At 37.2% G+C, this 24,881-nt stretch overlaps 1 protein-coding gene across 2 annotated transcripts in view; it reads right to left on the bottom strand.

The window, feature by feature from the left end:
- Nucleotides 1-1,165: 1,165 nt before the first annotated feature.
- galnt11 (UDP-N-acetyl-alpha-D-galactosamine:polypeptide N-acetylgalactosaminyltransferase 11 (GalNAc-T11)) overlaps nt 1,166-24,881 on the bottom strand; it is a 35,711-nt gene continuing 11,995 nt past the window's right edge. For both annotated transcript variants that reach the window (XM_051881985.1, XM_051881986.1), the window contains 10 exons: nt 17,621-17,744; nt 16,288-16,454; nt 15,102-15,227; nt 14,169-14,409; nt 13,260-13,377; nt 10,761-10,913; nt 7,405-7,620; nt 5,003-5,107; nt 2,280-2,417; nt 1,166-1,861 (listed from right to left, as the gene is read on the bottom strand). In XM_051881985.1, the coding sequence (XP_051737945.1) occupies nt 1,730-1,861; nt 2,280-2,417; nt 5,003-5,107; nt 7,405-7,620; nt 10,761-10,913; nt 13,260-13,377; nt 14,169-14,409; nt 15,102-15,227; nt 16,288-16,454; nt 17,621-17,744 (1,520 nt within the window). In that variant the 3' untranslated portion in view covers nt 1,166-1,729. The remainder of the gene's footprint in view (nt 1,862-2,279; nt 2,418-5,002; nt 5,108-7,404; nt 7,621-10,760; nt 10,914-13,259; nt 13,378-14,168; nt 14,410-15,101; nt 15,228-16,287; nt 16,455-17,620; nt 17,745-24,881) is intronic.

Below are 24,881 nucleotides of genomic sequence, written 5' to 3'. Positions count from 1 at the left end.
TTAGTGTAATTTAAGTGCCGATACCACAAGAATAAGCTATATGTCGAACGTCACATGACCAAACCGGAAAACTGGTCTCATTGCGTCCGCTTGTCGGAGAAAGTGTTAACAGCAGTATGAACTGACGGCATATCTGTGGACTTTTAAGGTAATCAGCGAATCTACCTAGTTCACATTGTTATGTGTTTTATTCTATTAAATATCTAAACGTTAGTGTGAAGAAGAAGAAAAAAAAAAAAAAAAAAGCTTTTAAATATCAATCTGCATATGCGGGGGACATCAGTTATGCTCATCTTTGCTCGCTCCTTTTAAGTTATCTTGAATAAAAAAGCTAATTTTTCATGAAGCTTTATGTAATTTGCCCTAACACTAGTGAGTTTTAGAGAGAAGTCTACACGGTAATTAAATGTCCCTTAGGCTACTACTCAGGATTTTCACCATCAAATCTTTCTACCTTGCGCTGTACCGATGTTTACTAATGACTTTTTTGTCTTCTGGCCTTTTCTGCTTCTTCAGCCGTACAGGTACTGATTCTTCAGTTGTCTCCGCTGGTAACGCAGTGATAAGTGCCTTCAGTTGTTTAATTTTTGCTGTTCAAATCAGAAAACAGCAATATGCTTAAAGTGCATCTACGGAGGCTGCAGCCAAAGAGCGTGAAGATTCTTTCTGTCGTTTAGTGAAAGACCGTTGGTCACGTGATTTCAACATACAGGTAATTAAAAAAAACTTTTATATAAAACTTATGATCAGTCTCCATCTCATGAGTGTAAACCATTCAGATGACTCTTCACAAAAACACATTTTATTTTCTAATGTGTAATCAAATTAACTACTGACTGCACCTTTTTATGTCACTGTATTTACAATTCCATGTACAAAATGACAGGAAGTGCAGTTTACATTCACATTAGACTTTCAAATATTAGTACTTTTATCCATGCAAAGACAGAAGACAGTTCACATGAAAAAGTACATTTGAAGCGTTCAGTGTCAGTCCAAAATAGAGATTAAAAATACTGTCCATATATCCATTTTCCAAACCACTTGTCCTAATACTAACTGTAGTAATGTAGCTTACCAATACTAATGGATTATTATTAAGCTGTTTAACTGAACCTTTCTATATTTGAATGCCAGCAATCATAAGAATCCATTACAGAACAACTCAATTAATTTACAGTTTATTAAGGTCAAGGTAAATCCAGTGATCAATAAATCAAATAAAATTACATAAAGGAAATCAATATGACAGGCTTATGTTAATTTGACTGAAAAAAAAAAAAAACCCAGACATATACAAGTTTATTTCTAAGAAATGCTGCATTCATAGGTAAAAATGATTACAGACTGATTATATTTAACATATCTAACATCTGTAATAAAATGAAAATAGAATTTCTCTGTGCAAATTGTTTCATTTTAAAGAGCAAATTAAAATTATTACAAACTTACAAATACTTGAATAAACACAATTTTTAAAATACTCTCTAAAAATAGTTTGTTTCTGAGAAAAGAATACGGGTTGAGAAAGCTTCAGACCAAGGCTGAAACTCAAAGTTGAGCTCAATTTGTCATCCTCACTGCAGGCCCTCACAACTTTCTGTTACAGCGGTCTGGACCAGCAAGGGTCTGTTGACCATTTCTGAGCTGACGGCACTGTGTCGGTGCAGTTCAATGCCCAGCCAGAGGCGGCGCTCTATACTAGCTGTTCCTCACACTACCAGCCTCTTCAACCCTCCAACTGCCACTGCTGGGACCTGGAATCTTCACAGATCGCCATGGCAACATATCCTTTGATGCTGAGAGGGTCCACAACAGCCAAACACTGGCCCACTGACACCTGGTACAGCCAGTTATTCTTCTGAGAAGACAAAACGACAACAACAAAAAACTCTATTTTAAACATTATAAAAATTATTACTTCATACAAGGCATATATGAAGCAAAGCATGACAGGGCAGCTAGACATATCTAAACAATAGAGGCATATACAATAAGCATAAAGTGTACATTAGTGTTTTAAATGGATGTCACTGTATATTGTAACCTTTTTTAGCATACAATGTAAATATTTACATTTTTATAGCCTTTAATTTGCGCATTGTTTGAACACATTTGTACAATGGGCAAGATGTGCTTTTCAACATAATGCTTAAAATAAAATTTGGCTTTTTAAAAATCTAATTAATCAAAAAAAAAAAAAAATCATTAATATATTACTGAATTATCAAAAACATAGTGTACAGGTGATACAAGAGTGTAATGGTATGATTTCTCACCCCTAGTGTCCACTGTTGAGATCCACCTGAGCCGTGACACTTCATGAGGCGCGGCGGGTCAGAGGAACGAATCTCAGACATGTCCAAACACAGCAGCCCGGCTAGAATTAACTCATGTTCCTCATCATAAGCCCATTCCTGCAAAACAACACACACAAACACAGGTCAAAATTACAAAACATAACAACAAAAACGACACCAATCATAATACTTAAAATATGTTCTTCAGACATGTAACAGCTCATTTCAACCGATTTCTTTTCAGAAATTGTTGGGCTAGTTTGGGGCAGACAGTGATCCTACTGTGGCAAAAAACAACAGTAAACAGTTTGTTACCTAAGAAAAAAAAACCCTTTTTAAACTACAGCAACCAAAAAAAACAAACAATGCACTATTTACACTACCATTCAAAAGTGTGGGGTCGGTAAAAAAATAATTGGTAGTAATTTGTGAAATATTATTATATTTTAAAAGAACTGATTTCTATTTGAATATAATTTAAAGATATATATTTAAAATATATTTTCTGTAATTTAATTCTGTGATGGCAAAGCTGAATTTTCAGCAGCTATTACTCCAGTCTTCAGTGTCACATGATCCTTCAGAAATAATTTAAATATGATTTGGTGCTTAAGAAGCATTTATTGTCATCAATGTGGAAAACAGTTGTGCTGCTTAATAATTTTGTTGACAAGAAAAACAAAAACAAAAAAAAACAGGAAAGGTTGAAAGAACAGCATTTATTTGAACATTTAATTTCAAGTTAATTTCTTTAAAGCTGCAGTCCGTAAGTTTTGCCTCTGTCGCCATCTCTGAAACTTGCAATTGCAGTTATTTGCGGAATTATCTTCTATCATTTATCATCACGGATGAATATAATTTTTTGAGGAGAATGTGTGGCTGTCAGTCATCCACACTGGTGGATACTGTACTTCAGAATCACAGATTGTAGTCTTGGAAGTATAACCAAAGTAAGAATTTTCACCAGAAAATGTCATCTCAACAAGTAACAAATCTGCCACTTTTGTTCTAACCAAATGAGAAAAAAAGCATTACAATAAATCGCGCTACCAATGGTGATTAAATCTAAGGATCGCTTAGCTCGGATCACGCCAAATTGTGCAAATTCTTATTATTGTTATACTTTGTTTTCAAATTGTTAATGTTAACAACATCAGCATTGCATGACTATGTGTATTTAGCGTGTATTAGCGTTACCTGTAGTGATCGACCGATATTGATTTTTTAGAACCGATACCGATAATTTATGTTTATGTGCCCGATAACCGATATGCAGAACCGATATTTATTTACTGTTATACTTTCTGACACGAATACAACACCACTGAACTGAACAAACCATTTTATTTATAACAATCACTCCCTACTTGCATAGGAAACAAAACAAATCTTATTTATACACGAATAAATAGAGGGGTCTGAAAGTGGACAAAGCGCTGTTTATCTATGCATTTACACAGAACTATACTCAAATTGCGATCGTTCGTGGAGATAATAAATAATTAATTTCCATAGAGTTGTGTTTACTTGGATGTTTATGAACAAATTAATGGTTATATAGTGTGTTTTAAACAAGCGTTTTAAACGGTGTTTTAAACAAGTGAATCTTGTTAAAAGTTACATGCGGTGGCCGTGCTGGAGGAGCATTTCCTAAGCATCAACCCGCTGAGTGAACAGCAAAATGCAGACGACTTTACAAGACTAATGATGAGCATAGACAACAGAGAGAGAATTAAATTCAGCGCTTTTATTTCCAACATGTGCTCATTCATGGCTGTATTATTTAATTAATGCAAAGTTACATCTTGACGGATTATCTTACGTGACTCTGTGAGCTTGTCGCTATTTCTTAGAGTCAAGCCGCATAAACTAGCTACATTTCAGGCATTTCTATGTAACACATCTAATTTGTGCGTTAATGGCTGTTATGTTGAATAAACTTTACTAATTACAGCAAAGCAGGTATGTGTACTTCACTTGTGCACGCCGTTGTCTCGTCTCCCCTCAGATGCGCTGTAATGGCAATCCTGGGCGCAATTCTCAAAACACCCACAAGATATCGTACTTACTATTGGTAAGTGCGATATTACAAAACCAATATCTGATTATGATAAAATGCTTAAATATCAGGGAAAATATTGGTAAATCGATATATCGGTCAATCTCTAGTTACCTGTAGATTTCAATTTCTGTACAGTCTAATCTCTAACGTTAATTTGTCATACCATACAATCCGCCATCCAAATGATAAGTTTAATTATTTCAGCTGCTGTGAGAAAAGGCTGCCACCTGCAGCATCATCACATGTGATTTAGCTTACTAGCTGGGACTCCTCCTTTATGTAAACAGACGTGATGTAATGACGCAAAGACAAACGGCGACATGCTCAAATTTCCTGTGAAAACATACCAGTACCACTTGAATTAGAAAACATTATTACAAGCTTACCGTTGTGAATCGGGCTAAGGTAAGGAGATAGTTTTGAACACTGGCTGGTTATGTACTTGGATAATTTTTAACCAAAAAAAAGTGGACTGCAGCTAAAAAAAAAAATCTACATTTTTGAACAGTAGTGTGTTAAGTCAACAATTATTATTGATATAGGACATAAATAAGCAGCCCAAAGAGCTCAAAAAAGAAGCAAAATTCACTTCATAGCTGCTAATAATTATCACAGAATGACAGCAGTTTGATGACCTGACCTGCTCAGGGTCCTGTGGGTCACACTCTCTCACCACCACAGCGCCCCCCTTCTGACTGGGACGTCCCTGTGCCACCAGACACTTGTCAGCAAGCAGATTACGCAGCTGAGTGAGAACAGGAAAAAAAGTATTTATCTTTAAAGTAGTACATTAAAACCGTTCATGGTGATAACTAACAAACCTTAGGCTTAGAAAAGTACAAAAATCAGATAATATTCTAAACTTTCTCATACATAACCCTAATGTAGTGCAAAAATAATGCAAAACATCAGTGGACTTAATGAGTCGTCTGGCCCATACTTTTGAAAAGCTGCTCTACTGCCCTCTGCTGTTTATACTGAGAGCTGTCAGTTCATTTCATATGGCTCTGCACTTCATTCAATTAAAATACAGTAGGTAATGTAATGAAGAGTTTAAAATGACCACAAAAATATTGTGTCTATGTTGTGAGATTCAAACCTAAAAACAGACACATATTCATGCAGTCATTTATTGGCCGAGATACAAGAAACAGTAAATAATTTGTGAAATATTATTACATTTTAAAATAACTTTTCTATTTGAATATAATTCAAAGATATACACCAATCAGCCAAAACATTATGACCACCTGCCTAATATGCTGATGGTCCTCCACGTGCTGCCAAAACAGCCCTAACCCGTTGAGGCATGGACTCTACATAACCCCTGAAGGTGTCCTGTGGTATCTGGCACCAAGACGTCAGCAGCAGATCCTTCAAATCCTGTAGGTTGCAAGGTGGAGCCACCATGGGTCAGAATTGTTGGTCCAGCACATCCCATAGATGCTCAATCAGATTGAGATCTGAGGAATTTGTAGGCCAGGGCAACACCTTGAACTCTTCATTATGTTTCTCAAACCATTCCTGAACAATGTGTGAAGTGTGGTAGGGTGCATTATCCTGCTGAAAGATGTCACTGCCATCAGGGAATACCATATTGCAATAAAGGGGTGTACCTGGTTTACAACAACACTTAGGTAGGTGGCATGTGTCAAAATTGAGGTCACCATGAATAGCCGGACCCAGAGATTCCCAGCAGAACATTGCCCAAAGCATCACACTTCCTCCACCAGCTGTCATCTTCCCACAGTGCGTCCTGGTGCCATACTACACACGTACACAACTGTCCACATGATGTAAAGGAAAATGGAACTAATTGGACCTGATGACCTTCTTCCACTGCTCTAAGGTCCAGTTCTGATGCTTGCGTTCCCATTGTAGGTGCTTTCGATGGTGGACAGGGATCATCATGGACACACTGACCAGTCTGCAGCTACACAGCCCCATATGCAGCAGGGAGAAATGTGGTTACACATTCCTCCCATAAACTTCATATGACTTGTGCCACAATACACCTTCTAGTGGTCGGACCCAAGTGTGCCGCACAAGTCCTGAAAAGTGAAGCCAAAACGTTTCGATTACCCCCCTGGTGGTTAGTATAGGACATAAACCCACCCTCTCTATGTAATATAATGGAACGCGAGACAAACTAAACAATCAAATTACACTTCAAATACATTTGAAGTGAAGGTTTGGTTTTAGTTTGTTATTTGATGCTAAAAAAACGGGGGTATGACGTCATGATTGACAGCTTCTCTGAGCGTAGCAGTCACTGAGGCACCAACGAACTATCTTCTGGGATCTTCGGGAGGAGATTTGAGCTTTAACTTTAATTTCTACATTTCCATTACTGTTTATTTCACACCAACATAAGTTGTTCTGCAGTAAACTGTACTAACCGATTCTGCGGGAGTGTGGGCGGGATACCTCGGCTCCACTTCACGCTCACTACTGCGCAGATTCGGATTCCAAGATGTCAGCACCATATTGGGACATTGGCCGCTTCACTTTTCTACAATGGAAGAGAGTGAAGGTGCGTTGTCCTTTTTTTTTTTTTTCTTCTTTTTTTACAGTCTATGGTCGGACCAGACGGATAGCCTTTGTTGCCCTTGTGTATCAATGAGCCAGTTGGTTTGTCTCTCCTCAGACCACTGTCCGTAGGTTCTCACCACTGCTGACCAGGAGCATCCCACAAGGCTTGCCCTTTTAGAGATGCTCTGACCTAGTCACCTTGCCAAAGTATCTCAGGTCTTTTACTCTTGCCCATTTCTGCTGCATCCAACACATTGACTACACAAACTGACTGTTCACTAATCAACTACTCTACTCGATTCATCTGTGAGTGGTCAGAATGTTTTGGCTCAGTATATATTTAATTTTTTTTTCTTTTTTTTTTTTTTTCGTTTAACTAAAATAACAATCAATAAAAAAATAGAGGCTGTGTTATGAGAGTCAAACTTAAAAACAACAGACACATTCATGCAGTCATTTACTGACCATCAGCGATACAAGACAAGCATAAGAGTCAACATGAGGTCTTACCCGACCCCGCTGCAGGACTTTGGGCCTCTTCAAACCCTTGTTGATGAAGACAGGCTGCTGGGGCTTGTGTGGGGAGGAAACCTGCATTTCAGGGTAGATATTGTCTAGGTACCATTTAAAGGAGTGACACTGCAGCCGCTTCCGAATAGCGACCCGCTCGCTGATGTCCCCATAGTTACGGTTCCTCAGCTCAGGGCGCAAGGCAAAGTACTGCTCCTGATGGACACACATATGCGATACAAATATTCAATTATCAAATTTACTGAAAAAGCATATGCAATATGTAATACTCAAGCAAGTATTACTCGAGCAAGTATTAAAGCCCCTACATACTTCAGATAATTGTGCCCCTATAATAGGTCCCCTTTAATATTTCAGTAATTTTATAACATTGTCGCATGTTCATGGTTCATGCAGGTAAACAAATAAAATATTTCATCTTTCTTTTTTTTTATTTTAAAATTATTTAGTAGTTTAATTGTGCATTTTTGTGATTAAATTATTGGTTTTTCCATCAACTTAAAAAACCCTGCAGTTCTCTCACAAACCCATTTGTGAAACCCTGCTCTAAATCATGTCTTTCTCTCCATCACATGAATACGTCAAATTTACAGCCAAATTCTAAGGCATCATGTATCCTAAGTACAGTAATCCTAGAAAACAATGCGATGATCTTAGTGAAAAACCGACAGTCTAACTGTTGTTAAAAAAAAAATAAAAAAAATAATAATAATAATTTTACAATGTATTACTGTTGAGAACTCGAGCGTTAAATAATGCGTTCGTTTCCTGATGTTATAATCAAGTACTCATCAAGCACCTACAAAAAGGATATCAAAACAGCATAAAATAAAAAATCCCACATTAGCTGGAAAATAATTCAACACTTTATACACATCACTGAAGCAATAAATAAAAATTGCAAAAAGACTAAAATATTGCTGAGAATGTAGCTGACACTGTTAAGCAGGATCTTGAGAATAACTGGCTGAAGCAGAGCTTTAATGTGTCTGACACAGGTAATTACATTCTCCTCTAACTGGGTCAATTATCTCTTAGACGAGGAGCCAATTATGATGAGCCTTTGAAGTTCTGCGCCACGGACGCAGCTGTAGAATTCAAACACACATGAAGAATTTCACACATCTCCATCATGTACTCCTGGGCAAAAAAATAAATAAATCGGCCCAAAATGACTAAGCTTTTAATTGTCTTAACCACAAATTATTGGTCAGGATATTAGCAAAATTTAAACATATGCACTACCTAAAAGTTCTTTGCTGTCTCAGACAAACAAGTTTTTGGCAGAATATGGGAAGCTGTGTGTGGAATGATGAATCACAATGAAACACGAGTTGCATGGTGATGCTCCAGAGCGTTGTCGTCGAAAATCTGCTGAGAAAGATAATAAAATGCATCTCTACCACAGTGAAGCATGGAGGAAGAGGTGTCATTGTGTGGGTAGCCTTTTTAGCTGCTCATATGTGACCGTGGACCACAAAACCATAAGTCATAAGTCACATGGGTATATTTGTAGCAATAGCCAACAATACAAAACAATATGGGTCAAAATTATCGATTTTTCTTTTATGCCAAAAATCATTAGGATATTAAGTAAAGATCATGTTGCATGAAGATATTTTGTAAATTTCCTACTGTAAATATATCAAAAATTTATTTTTGTGAGTGGATATGCATTGCTAAGGACTTCATTTGGACAACTTTAAAGGCAATTTTTTCAATATTTTGATTTTTTGCACCCTCAGATTCCAGATATTTAAATAGTTTTATCTCAGCCAAATATTGTCCTATCATAACATCACATCAATGGAAAGCTTATTTATTCAGCTTTCAGATGATGTATAAATCTCAATTTCAAAAAATTGACCCCTATCACTGGTTTTGTGGTCCGGGGTCACATATTGGTGAGCTACTTCACTGTGAAGTCATTTCATGTTTTGGAGTACAGGAGAATATTGCAGAATGGCTTGCTTCCCACAAATGAAAAGTTGTTATCTAAAGAGGAATCACTGGATGTTATTTTTTCAACTAGACAATGCTCCTGCCCAAATTGCAAAGACAACCAAGAAGTGGCTTAAGGAACAAGTCCATCAGGCTCATGTTTTGGTCAGATTCCAGATTTGAACCTTATTGTGAATATTTGGTCTCACCTTAAACTCAAGTGAAATGGGAGACATTTTTCAACTTCTGATTAACTTTTTGAAGCCATCAACATTGAGTGGAACAACAACACTGACTCTTCTTCCTGTAAAAAGCTGTCTGCAAGTTTACCCAAACGGCATAAACATTTAGGAAAGCAAAGCGGAAGGGTATTCTGTGCTAAAATACTTTATCTACAGTATTTTTGCAATTCTTGCTAATTTCCTGACAAGTGATTTGTGATTAAATTGGTTAAGACCATTAAAAGACAACTAAGTATTTTGCTATTTTTGGCTTGGCCCATTTTTTTTTTTTTTGCCCAGTGTAATGAAGCACACTGCACATGTGCTAGGGGTTGCCAAAAGCGATAAACAACAGCACCAAAGCTGTCAACCCGACAAAAAACAATCAATTTATTGAGTGACCTTAAAGAATCAGGGTCAGGGTAGACATGCTGAATTGTTTTTGTAAAGCAAAAAGTTATGTAATATCTGCTCTCATTTGTCTTTACGATGAGAGGTCAAACTCTGTACTCTAAGAGATCATGTGTGAAAACCATGAAATACATCACATGACTATTATAAAACACTAGGCTCCATACAATTGTCGAATTTGTAAACAGTTACAGAGAAACACTGGGCATCCTACACTAAACAACTCATGCGGAAATGTTGCTAGGAGATGCATGACAAATGAATGTGTGTTCTAAAATTGGCTCAAAATATCAAACATGTTTGATTTTCTCTACGTAAAATGTTATAGGTTATATAATACATATATTATTTCATGCTTTGAAACACTCTCAAGAGTAAAGACCTGGAATGCCTCAAAAAATAAAATGAAAACTACAATATTGACAAGAAAAGAGATTTTTGTTGAAGGGTCTTAATAAACCCCCTGCAAATATACAAACATTACAAAAAAAACAACACTGTACTACTAACTTTATTACATGGTTCTCTGAAACACTGGATTCTGATTAATTAATCACAGCATTCAGTGGTCATATATTTCGGGCAATGCTGCTCATCCAGGAAACTGATCTCCTACATACTGGTGCTACTTTCATGTTTCTAATATCACAACACAATCTCTCCATATAAATGCTAGAATAGCGAAAAGATAGAATAGTTTAAAGTATTATTCACAGAGCATCACACAGAGCATTATTATAGTGTTATGCTATTGATCTTCACCTTATAATCATCCATCCAGACATGGGCCAGACGCAGGGAATTGTGGGCCATTGTATCCTGACCTCCAGGTGACCCATAGGGCCGGCGCTTGCGGAAGATATGCCCCACCCTGGAGCAGGGAACAATTAGTAACTGGCCTCCACACATCCAAATCTGAGGAGGAAAAATAATTTAAACCAAGTTAGTATATTTTTGGTCCCCAAGATTAAATAAAAATGTGTAAACCAGGGGGTCCGAACCATTTTACAAACGCATGTTCAACGTGGATGCGCAAAGACCAAAGATGCGTCAGAGCTTAATGTGAAATGCTGAGATGTGGCGTTGTCTCATTCTCCACCAGGCATGAGTAAAATAACAATGCGGTTACAAGGTGTGTACAATTTAAACTATCTTATTAAATAACTCTTCCCTCTCTTCATATAAGCTTCAGAGAACGGTTGCCAGATATCACAAAAAAAGCAAAACAAACCCCTTAAAAACACAATATAATAAACAGACATGGCAAAAATTTTAACGGGAACAAATTTAAACAATATAACTAATATTACCAACATCCTAAAAAATTAAAAGGCAGGAAATGTCATTTATTATGAATAAAATAGTTCAACATAAAATATTTAGATATTATAATTTGATTGATGAAGTAAAACTATAACATGAGATTACTAACATGAACTAACCATGAGCAATACATTTGTTACTGTATTTACTAATCTTCATTAATGTTAATGAAAATACAGCTGTTTAAAGTTTGTTCATGTTAGTTCACAGTGCATTAACTAATGCTAACAAGATTTTAATAATGTATTAGTAAATGTTGAAATTAACATTAACAAAGATTAATAAATGCTGTATAAGTAACTAATGTTAACTAATGAACCTTATTGTAAAGCGTTACCAATTCAACAAAACTTTATTTAAACTTTAATTACATCTATAAGTTGTATTTAATATCAATTAATTGGGGGCACAGGGCTTCAAGGACAATAAATTACAATTCAAAAGTAAGTTTAGAATCAAATCTATGCATATACAGGTGCTGGTCATATAATTAGAATATCATCAAAAAGTTGATTTATTTCACTAATTCCATTCAAAATGTGAAACTTGTATATTATATTCATTCATTACACACTGACTGATATATTTCAAATGTTTATTTCTTTTAATTTTGATGATTATAACTGACAACTAAGGAAAATCCCAAATTCAGTATCTCAGAAAATTAGAATATTACTTAAGACCAATACAAAGAAAGGATTTTTAGAAATCTTGGCCAACTGAAAAGTATGAACATGAAAAGTATGAGCATGTACAGCACTCAATACTTAGTTGGGGCTCCTTTTGCCTGAATTACTGCAGCAATGCGGCGTGGCATGGAGTCGATCAGTCTGTGGCACTGCTCAGGTGTTATAAGAGCCCAGGTTGCTCTGATAGTGGCCTTCAGCTCTTCTGCATTGTTGGGTCTGGCATATCGCATCTTCCTCTTCACAATACCCCATAGATTTTCTATGGGGTTAAGGTCAGCGAGTGGCCAGCGAGTTTGCTGGCCAATTAAGAACAGGGATACCATGGTCCTTAAACCAGGTACTGGTAGCTTTGGCACTGTGTGCAGGTGCCAAGTCCTGTTGGAAAATGAAATCTGCATCTCCATAAAGTTGGTCAGCAGCAGGAAGCATGAAGTGCTCTAAAACTTCCTGGTATATGGCTGCGTTGACCTTGGACCTCAGAAAACACAGTGGACCTCCTTGCCCTCCTTGTGCAAGGTGTCAATGGTCGTCTTTTGGACAACTGCCAAGTCAGCAGTCTTCCCCATGATTGTGTAGCCTACAGAACTAGACTGAGAGACCATTTAAAGGCCTTTGCAGGTGTTTTGAGTTAATTAGCTGATTAGAGTGTGGCACCAGGTGTCTTCAATATTGAACCTTTTCACAATATTCTACTTTTCTGAGATACTGAATTTGGGATTTTCCTTAGTTGTCAGTTATAATCATCCAAATTAAAAGAAATAAACATTTGAAATATATCAGTCTGTGTGTAATGAATGAATACAATATACAAGTTTCACTTTTTGAATGGAATTAGTGAAATAAATCAACTTTTTGATGATATTCTAATTATATGACCAGCACCTGTATCTAATCAAAACTTGATTCAAAATCGAGAATCGATTTTTAATCAAATCGTGACCCCAAGAATCGATTTTAATTGAATCGTGAGATTCCAAAAGATTCCCACCCCTTCTATACTTCCTTAATTAAATTGCAGCCTTTGATTTGATAATCACACTTTGATAAGAGATATATATATATATAAATCGCTATTTCAGTTTTCTTTTCAGTTAATTGTGCAACTTAATTTGTTTGTTACATTAAATTTAATTTTTAGCTATTCGTCAACAGTTCCGTCATGGACCCTCACAGGTTTGTAAACCACCAATTGGAAAACACTTATTAAAAATTCTTAAAAAAAAAATTAAAGCATACACAAACCATTTACCCGAAAAGAGATTTCCAAGTTCTCTCCACCCCATATGTCCATGCCACGGTCATACTGGCCAAGCTCATAAAAATAATTCCTGTCCATGGCGAACAGTCCACCTGCCATCGTGGGAGACCTGCAGAGAAATATGACTGGAGTCATATTGTACCACAGTAGGCTTGTGTGCACTACCAGCAAATGTGTGGACAAACTGGACTGGATTTGTTTCACATGACTCTAGAACCCCTTTTGATCTAAAGACAAATATAAATTGTGCCTATGCACAAGTTTCTTTTACAAAACTAAACTTTTTTTTTGTAAAATGAAAGAGTTGGAGTTTTGATTTATATAATATTTTGGTCACTACATAATTCCCATACTTTCATTTGACTTCTCTATTATTCTAAAATTCGCAAAATAGTAATTAAAAAAAAGAATGAGTAGATGTGTCCAAACATTTGACTTGTAATGTGAATGTGGCAAAAGGGTTTAGTGTAACACAGACAACTCTATGGTTCAAATTCTGTGCCAAGAATCCATCTGGGGAGATGGATTTTAAACAGGACAGTCTATGACCCCAGGGTCATAGACTTAAAAGTGTTGGCATGACTGCAGCTTTAGGGACAGGATATGCAGTATTACAACGGGGTTACTCAGTGTGACCACAATAACATCCCGTTTTAAAGTATTTTACATCACAAAACGTTATCACAATATTACAGATAATTATTACAAATAATACTAATAAAACTACTAATACAATTCATACAAATAAAACTATTTTATTATTACTTCATCTCATTCGGCTATTTTCTCTTTTTATTTGGTATTCAATGGAAACAAACCAAAATATTATAAAATATGCTTTCGAAATGGCACGTTGTGGCAGTTTACATCCCAGCATAATGTAACACACACTGGTAATACCTGATGGCTCCATCGGGGCTGTTGAGTTCAGACATGGGCACTGGGTCCCATTTAAAGTGCAAGCCCCAGTTGAATCCCCCCCGCACAATAGGAGAGGGGCTGTATACTAGTGTGTCTGCGCTGATGATGTCGATGACAGGACACACCACGGTTTTTCTGTTCTCTTTAATGGGTGTGAGCAGAGGTTGGAGCCAAGCCTCATTCACCTCACAGTGACTGTCCAGGAACACCAACACCTCACCTGAAAGACAGACAGAAGATATGAAGATAGCCTTACAGGAGAATTGAAAAGATAACTACAGCTCTAAGTTATCCTGGACCTCCTGGAGCAGGATTGGCCACCCCTGGTGTAGTGTGTGAACTAGGGCTGGGCCCAAATATTCGATTATTCGAATATTCGTTCGGTGGGTTGGTATTCGATTTTCAATTTTGGGATTTGAATATTCGGGGGGTATACTGAATATTTTATTTTGGGTTAGGCTGTGTTGCTTTGACATTGTGGAAAATAGAATAATAGAAACAAAATGTATTATCCTTTTTACCCGTTATTATCAATCTAAATGAATCTACTGCGAAATATAGTAGCTTGTTAAAACTCAAACGTGAGATTTTACTAGGACGGTGTGTTCTTTATTTATTACATTTTGTTCATTTATTTTTCGTTCTTCTTTTATTTAAATAGCCTACCTGTTACTGTGTCAGTAATTGCGGTGCTGGTAATTTCTGATTTGGGAGAGATTTTTTGTCAGAAAAATTGTTGAATTTAAACTGCCATAACTTTAAAAGACAATATCTTCGTTTGCATTGAACTTTCAGCGCTGTAACTTTGCAGATACTGTTCAAGCAGCAACATTACACACTAACTAAAGTTAAAAAAGTGAAATCGCAATGAACCACCCCTTTAAGGACTAAAGCAAGAGTTTAAAGTCAAACCTGTAGCATGAGATGCCCCAATCATCCTCCCACGGATCAGCCCCTCCCTCCGCTCATTACGAACCAGCTTCACTTTCTTCTGCAGGTGCTGCTGAATGTAAGAATCCAAGTCTTCTTTCAGATCATCTGTCAGACATACAGAATGACATTTGATAAGTAAGACAGCTAGCTCATCAGAGTTACTCCATTTCTTACCATTTGCTCATACACTTGTTCTTCTATAGAATATTTGGTAACACTTTATTTTAGGGTCTTTTAACTAGTTGCTTATTAGCATGCATATTACTAGAATATTGGCTGTTTATTAGTACTTATTAAGCATATATTAATGCCTTATTCTGCTTGACCTTATTCTACATTCTTAATCCTACCCAATACCTGAACTTAACAACTATCTTACTAACTATTAATAAGCAGTAAATTAGGACTTTATTGAGGTAATAGTCGTAGTTAATAGTGAATATGTGTTCCCTATACTAAAGTGTTACCGAATATTTAAATGGTTAAATACAGGAGATCTGAAAGCTTGTCTCATAGATTTCAACTTGTCTTACGACTAATTACAGAAAAATGACAGGAATTTTAGACATAGTAAAACATGTTTAGAAGATGATTTGCTGTCTAAATGATTCAGTTCACATGTACACAGACCTAATATCTGTGTCATTATATGACAATATTGTGATTTGTTATGTATAGCGCATTCAAACAGTGATATATTTAAGTTATTTTACTCAGTCGTTTCACTTCAGTGCTCTTATACTCTTTTCTTAGACAGTTAATTGAGTACTGGCCTACTGCTATAGTACATTTAGTCTCTTCCCAGACTTCCTCTGAATAGTACATAATTATTTTTTTTTCTGAAAAATATATATTCATATGAAAAATCTAACTATAATATTGATTCTAAGAATGAGAATATCAATCTATTTTCCCCCACTTCTAATGTTATGTGTTATTCATGCCTATTAGCAAATCAAGTCTTTAGCTTTGCAACATTTAAATGTCAATGCGTCAAAGTCTCTTGTGAGAGGAGATCACGAGTGCTAGTTGAGTCTCTTGACAGCAGGGTAACTCACTATGGTTAAGGACAGAACCAGTATGTCAATCATTATCGTGTCTTGCTTCAGTGGACCAAACAAGAGTAAAGAAGACTAAACATGTTTAGAGAAGTCAAGCAGCTTGCCCAGTTCACTGTGGTCGTCCACCAGTATGATCTCATGGAGCAGGTAGTTTGGTGTGCGATCCAGCACACTGTGAACAGTCCTCAGGAGGGCAGAGAATGCCTCATTGAAGAAACAGATCACTATGCTGGCCGTGGGCAAAGCCACAGGATAGGTCCTGTCTCTGCACCTGTTGGGAACAGTGTTCATGTGATGATTTACAGCAGTATTATGCCAAACAGCACATTCCTTAACCTCCATTTAAACATGGCATGTTTTTACAAACCATATGTGCACCTTGACCACATAAAATGTTCTCTAGGTCATAAACAATGGTTAACCCAAAAATTTAAATTCTGTAATTATTTACTCACTATCGTTCCAGACCTATGTTTTTTTTTCTATGAAACACAAATGGATTATTTCTGAAGTATCTTTACACAACTTTTTTTATACAATGACAGATCAAAGTGACTGCATCTGACTGCAACAAACTCCATATGAAATTTAAGTAACTTACTGAAAACTGTGCCCTCTGCTACAGATATGAAATCTCACTATCCATTCTGCGTATTTAAACAGCTGTGACTAACAATGCCCAATGACATTTCATAGATATATATTTTCAGTGAATAACTTAAATTTTGGTCTGTTTCTCTCACAAAGCTATCATGAGTTGGATAATAATGGTGTTTTTTTGTTGGTGGTGGTGTTTTTTCACATGGTCAATACATGTTATATAAAAAGCTGAGTGAATATTATTTTAAAAATATCCATTTTTGTTACAGAACAACATGAGGGTGAGTAAATAATTAATTTTTTTTTTAATTCTGGGCGAACTATTCCTTTAAATGAACAACTCAATTCCTTTAATTTGCTATAAACCTAAAACTTTAAAGTCAGCATGAAATGGAAATTGCGATCGTCTTTTCTTCCCTACTGTGATGTATATCTGAGTGAAACGGCTTCTCAAACTAGAAAAAAAAAAAAAAAAATGTAGAGTGGGACTTGATTTTGCCCATCTGTTATTGATTGGACAGTTGTCATTTATTAAATGCTACGATCTCTTGTGAGACGCAGGTTGCTGGAAAAGTGGGATTATTGCTTAGCCCTCATGCCGGCTCACACATCATCAGAAAAGAGGGGGAGGGGAAGTTAATGTTTTTGATAAAATAGTACCAGGGCGCATGAATTTTAAAAAAAAATTACATTCACGGATAAATAATTCATAATAAACACTACAATATGCTATACAAATAAGAAAAGTCAGTTCTGATTTCATGGTGATTTCTAGCAAATGATTCAAGAGAGATAATTATTTCAGCAAGTGGTTAGTACACAGATAGATGCTCGTACTTGTCATTCCTGGTGTCGGGGACGTTTCTGTGGTAGCCGAGACGGTTACTGATGAGTACGTTGAAGGCGTGCCTATGATAGCCCGTATCTCGTACCTCTTGATCCTGCTTGTTAAAAATCATTCCTGAAATCAGAGATCAGAACACATGTAGTGAACAGCACATTCCGGGGCCCCTCTCTGAATTGACCACAGTGGAGAATGGTTGGCTATATTTGATTGGATTTTGGTAGAATAGCACAAACAATTGTCCAACACAATCAGATAAAGGTGCTAGGACAACTGGCAGACACTTCTTAGAGGGCAAGACGATGACCCCTAGTACCAAGCCCGGGTACTTCTTCTCATTGGTTTACAAGCGCTTTTCTGACTTTCACCCATTTTGAGACTAAATCCTAAGGTTTAGGCATGGACCGGCATAAAAATTCCTTAGAACAATCTGGGTGCAGCAGCAGTGGCTGAAACAAAGAGAGGCCACAAGAATCCATCCAAATCCATTCATAACTATGTTTGAAAACCTTACACAAGTTCGCCTGCCCATTCAGTCTGAATGGTTAGTGGTAAAACAAACTTGGCTTGCTGTCCTTGAAGGAGGCTCGAACCCAAAGGCTCGGCTTGAGCTCCGAGTTAAACCACCCCATAACAGCACTGCATAGAGGGAGAATAAGAGAAATAGAGGAGGAGATGGGGAGGAGGAGGGATGCTGGAAGAATTGTCGCTGGGATGACGCAGTGACTCTGCTGATTATATACGCTCGTAATGATGATTGACAGGACTGAATGTTTAGGCTCCTCCCGAACCTACGTTTGGAACTACATTTCACAAGTTCGCCTGCCCATTCAGTCTGAATGGTTAATGGTAAAACAAACTTGGCTTGCTGTCCTCGAAGGAGGCGTGAACCCAAGGCTCGGCTTGAGCTCCAAGTTAAACCCCCAAAAAGATACTTACAAGGACAGCAAGCTGGGAAGTCAACTAAGAGTAGTTCAGCAATATAAGTTCAGAAGACTTAAAGGATTTAATCCCTCTCCCCCCAAAGATGAGCAGAATATTTAAATTAAGGCAAAAAATAAGGCAGCTTGTGTGGTGAATTTCCTGTGGGAGCTTAAAGAGAAAATGAAAGGCAGGAACAGAGAGAGAAATCAGTCAGAAATGGGAGAAATCAGTAGTGAAGGGATACTTTTCTATCCCTACAGATGATTAGTTGGAGAACTGCTTCGAGAATGGAGGCTGAAGTCACTGCTGCGGCAGTGAGAAATAAGTTTAAAGAGCAGTGGGGGAGATATCATTGCTGTGGTAGATCGAAATAAAATTTTAGTCTGAAAGCTGATGCGAGAGCGCTGGCCGAAATCACTGCTGCGGCAGTGGGGAATAAAGTTTTGATCTGAATAGTGTTGCGAGAGTGGTGGCCGAAATCACTGCTGCGGCAGTGGGGAATAAAGTTTTAGTCTGAAGACTGTTGAGAGAGCTGTGGCTGGAATCACTGCTGCAGCAGTGGGGAATAAAGTTTTAGTCTGAAGACTGCTGAGAGAGAGGTGGCCGAAATCACCGCTGTGACAGTGGAGAATAAAGTTTTGATCTGAAGAGTGTTGCGAGAGTGGTGGCCGAAATTACTGCTGCGGCAGTGGGGAATAAAGTTTTAGTCTGGAGGCTGTTGAGAGAGCTGTGGCTGGAATCACTGCTGCGGCAGTGGGGAATAAAGTTTTAGTCTGAAACCTGATGCTGAAACGGTGGCCAAAATCACTGCTGCGTCAGTGGGGAATAAAGTTTAATCTGAAAGCCGTTGCAAGAGCGCAGGCCAAAATACCTGCTGTGTTAGTAAAATTAAATTCAATTCACATTTATTTGTATTGCGCTTTTCACAATACATATTGCGTTATCTAAAAATGTATTAATTTACACCAGAAACAATGGGCTCATTAAATTATTATTATAAGCTGTGAAAAATAATTACAATATATGGAAAATTTAGCATTGGTGTTTGCTAAAAGATTATTTTTAATGAGGGGAGAAATCACTGCTGCGGCAGTGAGAAATAAAAGTCTAACTGGAGAGACTAAAGGGAAATCCATGCTAGGTAGTCTTGCACCACTAGAATAGAGATAGGCTGATGGAACTTTTAGGGTGGAGGTGGAAATCCTGCAATTGCAGAGGAAAGGAGGAGAACAGGTGGAGTTTTTGATTAATGCGGTACAGGTACGCAGCAACTACATTGTTGAATGGGTAATTGATGAGCTTAAGTATGTGTGATGGGTTTAAACTGAAGTCCGTTTGGAAAGTGTTTTGGAACAATGTTTCAAAAGAATTGGGACTATTATTGTTGTTGATGAAGAGGGGATCAGCAGGAAATTAACATTTTTGAAACTTTTGTGGGCTAAAAATAAGGAAACGGACTGGTTAAGTTGGAGGGGTATGGGTAAATTAACAATGAAAATTGAATGGCTGCCCATTAACTGATCTGTTTTGCTAGGCTTGATATTGTGGATAATACTTGTATAATACATGGAGATTGGAGAAACACATGAATCTGTGCGGTGGATCGAATTTAGAATTGCAAGTAGATCTGAAAAATCTGAAGAACGTGAGGATGAATAGAGTGTTGATTGTTCTGGTGATGTTTTCTTAGTGATTTCCTGCAGGGGAGGAATAAGCATTTGCTTAATACTTTACGAGTGACAAACGAGAATCTAAAAGGCTGGGTTCAGATATTTGAATTTGTGGGCTATTAATAGCGGGAGCTCTGCTGGCAAAAATTATATTGTAGAAAAAACTGGAGTTGATTGAGAAGATTATTTATTGGAACGATAGATCCACGTAGAGCGGCACTGGGGTGCATGACGAGCTTGCATATGGAGCCAATGTCCTATATTTCTGAAAGGCAGAATTTGGGCAATTGATTTTTCAATTCTGCTATACGTTCTGCTTTATTTATAAACTAATCGCTAGTGGAAGACCAGATTAGCCGTCTGAGGAGTGGCATTAGTTCGGAGGAACTTGACCTGTTGATGCAATAGACTGCATTGGAGTTGTTGCAAATAGAAGAGAATGCTTTGGAGGCCCATTGTTTCCCCCACGGGGTAGTGGCCTTGAAAAGCGGAGGGAGAAATCTCTGCTGCAGTAGTTTAGCAGCACAGTTTAATAAAAAAGCTGCATATGTAATGGTAATGTAACAGGTGAGATATCAGGTAATGATGATACAGGCCGCTTTAAATATATTTCTTCATAGCATTAGATGTTGTACTGCTGTCTGTCTGTCTTGTCAAACATGTTTGTTATAAATGAACGCGCTGGTGGTGTAGATATGGCATTATGAAGATAGCTTTTTAGATTCCAATCACGGGCCGAAATTTTGTAGCATCGCAGCATGCGGCCAGCTTGTAGTGCAGATGCGGTTTACTTAGCCCGAACGGAGCAGTCCATCTTTAGAAATAGAACGATGCGGTAGCACTGACTTACTTATGCTGTTTTTGTATATACAGTCTAAAAGGCGAGATCACAAATTATTATTATAATTACTCACATTTATTTTGGATTGTTTTCCTTGAATCATGTTTATTTATTGCACAAAACAATGGTGACATCAGCATGGAAATATTCATTAAGAACATCAATAAATATCGTCTTGTGAACTTAACATGAAATTACCACGAGAGGCTCTCTCTCTCTTGCAATTTGGATGTGGCTGGCACATGTATGACAAACAAACAATTTGTAGAGATCTGTCAGAAGCAGCAGCCATGAAGATTTGTACAGAAGCATCTTATGACCAAATGGAAAAATGTCAGGAGAGTGATTTGCGTTCACGATGAACATTTTAGTGAAATGTACCTGTAGCTGAAAGCAAACCGTACTCAGACCACCAGCCGAGATGCTATTGGTTCTCTTTTAGAAGGATCTGAGATCTTTAGAATGCTCAACACTGCTGGAAGAATTGTTTAGGCTCCTCCTGAACCTACATTTGGAACTACATTAAAATTAGTGTAAACTACAACACATCAATTTTATACTTATTCAGAGAAATAAGTATTCTCAGTGATAGCTATTTTTAGTACAACATCTTATACAAATTCAGCTGTTATCATACAAATGAATGCATGCATGACAATTCAATATTTTTCAATTATGTTTGGACTCTATGGCATGGTTTCACAGACAAGGCATACATTAAGCAATAATTAGGTCTCAGTTCAATTAGGACATTTAACTAGCTTTTATAAACATGCCTTAGAAAAAAACATCACTGTTGTGCATCTTGAGACTAAACAATGGAACTGACATATTTTAAGATATGTCAGTGCAAGTTGCTTTCAGTTAAAACAGCTCAAACTAGGACTAGGCTTAAGCCTTGTCTGTGGAACCAGCCAAAAGTGTTCAGAACATTGCCAAAGGTATTCTGGTGGTGTTTTCAGAAGTGAGTAATGCATTGTTAAAACTTTAAAGACATTGGTCTAACTGTGTTCTTTAGATTATGCAAATGAGTTACACAGAGGTATGAATGTACCATTTCAACAGACACTCCTTCTGAGCCTCCCATCCAGAGAGACAGTAAGTTTTGAGTCTCCAGCCCATGAGAGAAGAGACATCAACAGATTCCATGCTCTAAATCTATAGCTTGTAAAGCTGCAACAGATACGACCACAGTCTGTGAGGAAAGAGACATTAATAACTGACACACTACGTTCAGAATCTTCGCCCTGCGAGACAATAACCGATACAACTCATCCTGAGTCTCCATGCCAGAGAGACAAAAGCAGATTGACCAAGTCTCTGGCCCTTAGGCAGAAGATATACAGACACTTTGCAACAAGGTTAAGCAAACCTACACTTCAAGGTACCTTTGTCTGTGTGTTCCAGATTGTTAAAGGGTTAGTTTACCCCAAAATTTACTCATTTACTCACCACCCTCATGTCGTTCCATAAGACTTTTGTTCATCCTCGATAAACAAATTACGATATTTTCAATAAAATCTAAACGATTTCTGTCCCTCGATTGACAGCTACGCAACTACCACTTTGATGCTTCAATTCAAAAAGTTCATAAAGAGATCGTAAAACTAATCCATATAAATCGAGCAGTCTAGTCCAAATTTTCTGAAGAGAAACGATTGCTTTACATGATGAACAGATTTAATTTAGTCTTTTATTCACATTTAAACATGCCTCAACACAGAACACACACATCAGTTATGATAAAAGGAAGCTCAAGTATGCTTGCTTGACGTGCAAGAACCAATGAGGTTCATTCTCATGTGTTACACAGCAGGTTTGAGCTTCCGCAAAAACAACCAATTAGGTTCTTGTGCATCAAGCATGTTCGGTTGAGCTTCTGATTATGTTCGCTGATCAATGTTTATATGAGAATAAAAGCCTAAATTCAATCTGTTCATCATATAAATCGATTGAGTCTCTTCAGAAAATTTGGACTAAACCACTCAATTCATATGTATTAGTTTTATGATCTCTATATGAATGTTTTGAAGTGTCAAAGTGGTAGTTGCGTAGCTGTCAATGGAGAGTACAGAACTGGCTCAGATTTGATTAAAAACAGCTTCATTTGTCATCCGAAGATGAACGAAAGTCTTACAAGTTTGGAACAACATGAGGGTGAGTAAATAATGACAGAATTTTCATTTTTGGGTGAACTAACCCTTTAAGGACCTTCTGCACCTACTTCAGGGCCTCATCTGCATGTTCCGGATTTTAGGACCCTTTTGGTGCCCCAGATTTCAGCTCCTTTCCCCACTACATTGTTACCCAGCACAACCAGTGGAAGAAGTTGACCGCTCACTCGACCACTTGGAACGTAAATCCCACTTAACCAACCTTCTTTCCAGAGAACTTGGCATTGTTGTATATTATCAGTATATGATTTTCTAATTCACATTAGATGTTATGTAGCTAATGATAATTAATAACAAATAACCTTTCACTTATACTGTATGTTTGATGTATAATGAGGTTCTTCACCTTATTAGTTTCAGCGAAAACAATTCATCTTTCCATAAGATAACGTAACTCTGCCATAGCAACACCCAACTTAATCACTTATATTTTATGCATCTTATGCACTTTATTCCTTTCTCATTTATTATTTTATCATTTATCAATCCTTCAGACTGGTCAGATGGCAAACTGTCGGGAGAGCTGCTACGACCATTGACATCTTTAGTCGACATACTGCCACCAGAGGTCGGATGTCTGTAGGTTTTACAGCTAACCTGAGCTGTCTCGTGTATTCTTGCCGTACGGCCGTAAAGATGGAATAAATAGAGTACAACAAAGCAATTCTTCACGTCCCAGTGGTTTTATTTAGGACAGCTGCCTCGTCACAAGTGCTCTTCCAAACCAAAGTTCAAAATAATGAAAAAATAAATAAATAAACCAACGAAAACACTCAAATTAACCTGTACAAAACAAACATGCTGAGAGCAGCAAAATACGACATTAGGTTTCAGACAAGCAACAGCCCTCGGCCGTCCATGGCCTGACTAGCCCCCTTCCCCAAACATACCCAGTTTGTACACCATCTTACCGCTATACACTAGCGGATTCTACCACCCATAGGGGTCGATTAACACCCATGACAAGAAATACACCATCATACAGCAACAATGTTATTCAGATGCACATGTCAACATGTAAACATAAGCATAAATATTATCTTTGATCAAATATAAACCATACCTATTACAAATAAGACAATGGCCATTTCAACACATTCACATTAATCGGTCCCAATAAATGGTATAATCGCTAATTAAGAGTAATTGGTGATATTCACGTGACGTCATCATGATGCTCCCAAATACAGGACTAGACAGATAAATTAGACTATGAAATGTATTAAACAATAAACATATGAAAACCCATGTCAAATCATAACATAACCCATAAATACACAATAACACTGTGAACTGATGTTCACGTGATGATTGCCTACATGTTCATCATCACACAAACTCCCTTCAATTTACATAATCTTTATTTGTTCAACAATGTTTGATTGCTCTTTACTGTCAAGGTTGAAATTCCTGGCTGGTGCCCTGTAATAAGAGAAGAGATGAGTCATCTGAGCAAAACGCAAAACATATTTTGGTCCCACGCTCATAAAAAAGATTAATTTAATACTCGGAGGCTGCTCATTAAGAGAAAGCTGTTTTCTGAGAGGATTTAGTGAAGTCCAGAGTGGTGGATCAAATCAATTTCATAACAGTAGAAAATGTGTTGTCATGGCAACAAAAGCAGTTCCAAAACCTGCCTCACTGG

Source organism: Ctenopharyngodon idella, chromosome 23, assembly GCF_019924925.1.
Source record: "Ctenopharyngodon idella isolate HZGC_01 chromosome 23, HZGC01, whole genome shotgun sequence".
In the NCBI taxonomy this organism is placed as follows: domain Eukaryota; kingdom Metazoa; phylum Chordata; class Actinopteri; order Cypriniformes; family Xenocyprididae; genus Ctenopharyngodon; species Ctenopharyngodon idella.
Note: the sequence above shows the minus strand (reverse complement) of the source record. Positions and strands in the feature narration are given on the sequence as shown.